At 50.8% G+C, this 5,067-nt stretch overlaps 1 protein-coding gene across 1 annotated transcript; it reads right to left on the bottom strand.

Moving 5' to 3' along the window:
• Positions 1–693: 693 nt before the first annotated feature.
• Positions 694–4,430, bottom strand: LOC139367324 (elastin microfibril interfacer 3a). The gene is made up of 4 exons (XM_071105538.1): positions 4,276–4,430; positions 3,914–4,033; positions 2,946–3,628; positions 694–2,666 (listed from the first exon to the last, which is right to left on the bottom strand). The coding sequence occupies exons 1-4, from the start codon at positions 4,428–4,430 to the stop codon at positions 694–696; spliced, it is 2,931 nt and encodes a 976-aa protein (XP_070961639.1).
• Positions 4,431–5,067: the final 637 nt, after the last annotated feature.

Genomic DNA, 5,067 nt, shown 5'->3' with positions numbered 1-5,067 from the left:
CATGTTTTACAAATGGATGAAGTTGAAGGTACAAGTGACCCTTCAGTATCAATGGACTTGGCCAATATGTGTAATAAGACAGACAGACTGATTTGTCCAAGCTCAGTATTTTCTTGAGTCTGCATGCAGATGCTTCTCAGTGGGTAGTGACAGAGTAATCTGTCTCTCTGTTGCCCTCTGGTGGCTTTATATGTGGCCTAATGTCATACTTTTGCCATTGTGTTCACTCACTGATGGATTTAAGTGCATCCTTTTATTTACTGTTGTCAAATTGATACTTTTATTCTTACAAGTATATACATTTCAGACCATAGATCAACAGTGACATAACGCCTCTTTATTATACAAACAATACTTTAACAGCAAGAGGAAGGGAGGTCACAAAGAACTGTAATGTTTTATAAAAATGTCAAATACAAAAGACGATAATCATACAAAATAAAAATATAGTATCTTGGATACCTGTAAACTCAAAGGCCTACGAAAGAACAGCAATACAAAAAAATCAAGTGTAAACATTTTGCTAAACAAAACTCAACACAGTTAGAAATTCTCTATGGATTGCCAGTGGGTTGAAACATTAGCCTTTTGTTTCTACCACCAGCCCTTGTCTCTGGGGCTCACGATTATGGTCCATTATCATTCCGTACAGAACACTGGCCTCCCTCTTACAGTAAATGGTTTCATGACAAGTTACTGGTCTCCTCTTAATTGTTCTGGCTCTACGAGGAATAGGTTCTGCTGGGTGGGCTCTGCCTTCGACGTGCAGTTCCTGAGTTCCTGTCTTAGCTCAGACAGTTGGTGAGCGTGATTAGTGAGGGTGCCGTTGACCTTGGAGAGGTACACATCTGACTGCCTCTCCAGCTCTGCCCTGATCCTCTCCAGATCCTCGGCCAGGTGACTGAAGCCTTTACACTGGCCCTCCATGCTGGCCAAGCGCCCCCCCACCTCCACGACCTCCTTCTGGACTCCCAGCGCAGTGGAGCGGCAGCCCTGCACCTCACCGGCCAGCCGCCTCCTCAGCTCCTGGAGCTCTCCTTTTAGCCGGGTCAGCCTCCTCTCTCCCGCCCCCAGCATGGAGGCCTGGCGCCCCACCAGCTGCACCACGCCCTTCACCTGCTGGGCCAAGCGCTCCTCTCGCTCCTGCCATGTGGTGTTTGCGTGCCCCACATCCCGGACCACTGACACTACAGAGTCCTTCAGGCCCTTCAAGATGCGGTTCACGGAGCGGACGTTGAATTTAAGCAGCATGATTTCACCCTGGACTGAGCTCCCCTCTCCTTCCCGGTGGTCTTCCCTCTGGGACAGTCTGGTCAGGAGGCTCTGCAGGGTGAGATTAACGCTGTTCAGACGGTCAGCCTGCACATCCAGGAGACCCTTCAACTCTCCTCCTCCTTTCTTATCCTCCTCCTCCACCACATGAGTGTTCAATGTGGCTGTGTCTCCCTGGTGGATGGGCTGAGAGGAGGACATGCAGAGGAGTTCCAAGCCACGCAGCTGTTTCTGCACACTGTCCACATCCAGCTCCAGCCTTCTCCTGAGGGACTCCAGCTTTGTCTCCAGCGTGGGCACGACGTGGCCCTCAAGCAGGGCAGGGGCTGTAGCGTTCCCCAGCTCCTCCACAGCCGTCAGAAGACGACCCTCCAGAGACTTTAGCTTCCCCTCCAGACGGGCCTCCAGGCCACCTGGCCCCATCCCTCCCTCTAAGCTGCTACCCTGGACCCCGCCACTACCACTGCTCCCACTTCTGCCCCCCCTGACCTTTCCACTCCCTGTCAGGTTGAGCTTAGCCTCCACATACCCCAGACGGCCCTCCAGCATGCCCTCTACATGGGCCTTGTGCCCACCCAGCTCCACCCTCAAGTGCTCCTGGGACTGGTTGAGGACTGCCACTGACTGTTCCAGCATATGCACCCTCTCAGCCAGGCCAGTGACTGTACCACAGCATCCCTCTGTCAGGTCATGTCCCTGAATCTGAGCCTGCACAAGTCCCAGCTCCTTCCTCAGTCCCGTGGCGCTGCCCTCCAGGGCCTGCTCCATCTGTTCCTGCCTCTCCTGCTGCTCTCTGTGGCATTGCCGCCTCACCTCCCCAGCATTCTCTTCACAGCGGCTCTCAGCACTCTCCACGCGCTTCTCAAACCCATCGATGATCTCCGTCCGGACCCCACCCAACTTGACGTCCACTAGATCCTCCATGGCCTTCTGGGTGTCTCTCAATAGGGTCCCTGTTAAGCTAACCATCCCTCCTGACATCTTCTTCAGTGTATCGTCGTGCTTGATAACCGTGCCTCTCAGCTCCTCCAGCTCAGTGGCCTTTGTCTGCAGCTCAGCCCGGAGCTCCTCCACCCTTCCCGTCAGCTCGCCCAGCCCTGGGAATGCCTGGCCACCATCCAGGCCCTCTGCATCAGGGTTCCCTCCTGGGATGTCTGCAAAGCCTACAATGGAGTGGGGGGAGGAGGACAGAGCGGGGGGAGGGCCTGGTGATGCAGACAGAAGGGCGGAGAGCATCCTGCTTGCGTCCTCTCGTAGTGAGGCACGCAGGCTGTCCTCCAGACCGTTCACTGTCCCACTAAGTGTCTCCAGACCCTGCGATAGATGCCGCATGTCCTCCTCCATCCGATCCAGACGCTCTCCAGACTCACTGCCCACTGTGTCTAGAGCCTGGCCTACAGCGGGGAGAAGAGTGTTACATACACAATCATACATCAGAGAGATCGAGAGAGTAAATGTAATGTAACATAAGTGTTCATTTTTATGAGTATTTGTCTGCATAAAGCCTTTGAAGAATGTTGCCAAAATCAATGGAGTTTCTGTGCATTTATGCACTCTAAATACATATAGATATCCTCTTCCAGTAGAGGAAGCAATGCTAGAATCTTATGTACATGTAATATTCACGAATTGCAGCAGTACTGAAAATGCATTGGAATAACACTCTCTCTTACCATCGATTTCTTGGCTGCCAACAAGGGGAGCTGTTTCTTCAGCAACGGGCTCCAGCTCTGAGTGATCTGTGTGGTCTGGATGATCAGGTTGGTCTGGTCCAGGTTGCTGGTGATGGTGATGGTCTGGCTCTAGATCAGATTCAGGCTGGTGGTGGTCTGGCCCCTGGTGGTCTGGTTCCTCATGGTGGTCTGGTTCAGGTTGATGTTGGTCTGGCTCGTGGTGATCTGGATCTGAGTGATGGTCTGGTCCAGGCTCGTGGTGGTCTGGCTGTCGGTGGTGCTGTGGCACAGAAGGGTAACGCTCAAAGGAGGACACTGGGTAGGAGGGGTGGGTCATAGGAGGCCCAAAGTGACGTATAGGGTAGGACTTGCTGGGAAGAGGACCTTTTGCTTTCATGGGGTAAGACTTCATAGGAGGAGGTCCCTTCATGGGAGGGTCCTTGGCAACCATTGGGTAAGATTTCATGGGAGGAGGGCTCTTGGTCTGACTCCAGGGATTTCCTTTAATGGGTGGGCCCTTGAATGGTGAGCCCTTGAATGGAGGCATCGCCTTAATTGGGTGGTTGTAGGCTGGGGGTCCCTCCATGCAGCCATAGCCAGAGTAGCCTGGACAGCAACGCCATTCCAGCTCAGTAACAGTCTTATGGGCAACTTTATAGACTGGCTTGTACATCAGACGGTACCTGTGGGTCGATGGAAAAAATATTAAAAACATGACTCAAGAAACTGCATAAGGTGACGTCTGTGAACAGCAGAAGGAAAATGGCAGTACTGTTTTCCTAACCTTTTCATATGGTAATAGCAGCAGAAACAATAATAGCGGTTGTTTTTACAGCAGTTATACACATAGTAGCCATGGTATTGGTAGGCGGCAGTAGAAGCAGCAACAACAGTAGCAATGTCAAAGGCAGTAGGTTTGTTTGTAGAACTATTAGGAATAGTTGTCTCGTGTAGTATGGATCACTCACATGAGGGTTGAACACTTCTGACCCCAGGCACACTTGTTGTACTCAGCCTTGACATAGGGTGCTACACCATTCTGCATGGTGAATGACATAGTCTTCTCAACCACATAGGCACAGTGGTTCCTGTCAGAGGGAGGATGATGGGGGGGGGGGGGGGGGGAAATACATCAGATAACAGTCTTAAAAATGTATTTTATACCTAAAAAACAAACGTACAACATTTCTAACTGGCTTGAGAAAACTAGGTGAAAGAAAATTGACCAGGACAACCGATAATCAACTACAGTATGCACTGAATACTGAGCACATCTATAGTCAGCCCCCTCTGCCCTGTATAGCCTAGTATAGTCCGAGTGAGTACTCACTTGTGCCTGCTGGTGGGCTTCCCATGGACAAGGTGGTGAGGATTGGGTCCAGCTTTGTAGAGGTTGGACTGGTGGGGTCTGTAGGATTTGGCATCAGCCAGTGACAGAGTGACTGACAGGAGGAGAATGGGATGTAATGCCACCACAATGTGCATTGTTACTCCCACTCAAGGAAAGGTAGACGAAAAATAAAATAAACTGCTGACAGAAAGAATGGCAGTGTAGTTTCTAAAGAAAGCGTAAGTCTGCCTTACAGGCAAGTTTTGAGTTCAGCTTGAGGGAAATCCTAAAAGTTGAATCCTCAGAGGTGTCAGACGTTACAAGGATGTGTAATTCAGATGTATAGCATCTCACTAAAAACACCTCACAGAACTAGAAAACGGTCAGTTCTAAAGCAAAGGCTTCATGCTGAGTAACCAAAATCCATAGATGAGAAGCTGACATGGAAAAAAGTTGTCAGAGAAAGAGTTCTTCAGCACTTAGGAAAAGCCAAGTCAAGTGCAAGTCTGTCGGTTGGTGTGGCCCTGGTGCAGTCTGTAGCTACGGGTGTGGTGGACTCTCTGTCGGGGTGACAACAGTCCACTGTGAGCTGACAGGGCGGCTGCCGGGCCCTAATAGGGGGCACCCCTGCATTTATTTGCATATCCCCCTCCCACACTGCCTTCCTGAAAGTAACACAAGTGTGAGAGTAGAGGGAGAGGGCCCAGTCCTCTATTCCTTCATATGTGTCAATGCTCATTAATACTATATAATAGTGCTACCATGAATAGGCCTAGCTAGGGCCTCTACCAT

This window comes from Oncorhynchus clarkii, chromosome 16, assembly GCF_045791955.1.
Source record: "Oncorhynchus clarkii lewisi isolate Uvic-CL-2024 chromosome 16, UVic_Ocla_1.0, whole genome shotgun sequence".
NCBI classification, from domain to species: Eukaryota; Metazoa; Chordata; class Actinopteri; order Salmoniformes; family Salmonidae; genus Oncorhynchus; species Oncorhynchus clarkii.
Note: the sequence above shows the minus strand (reverse complement) of the source record. Positions and strands in the feature narration are given on the sequence as shown.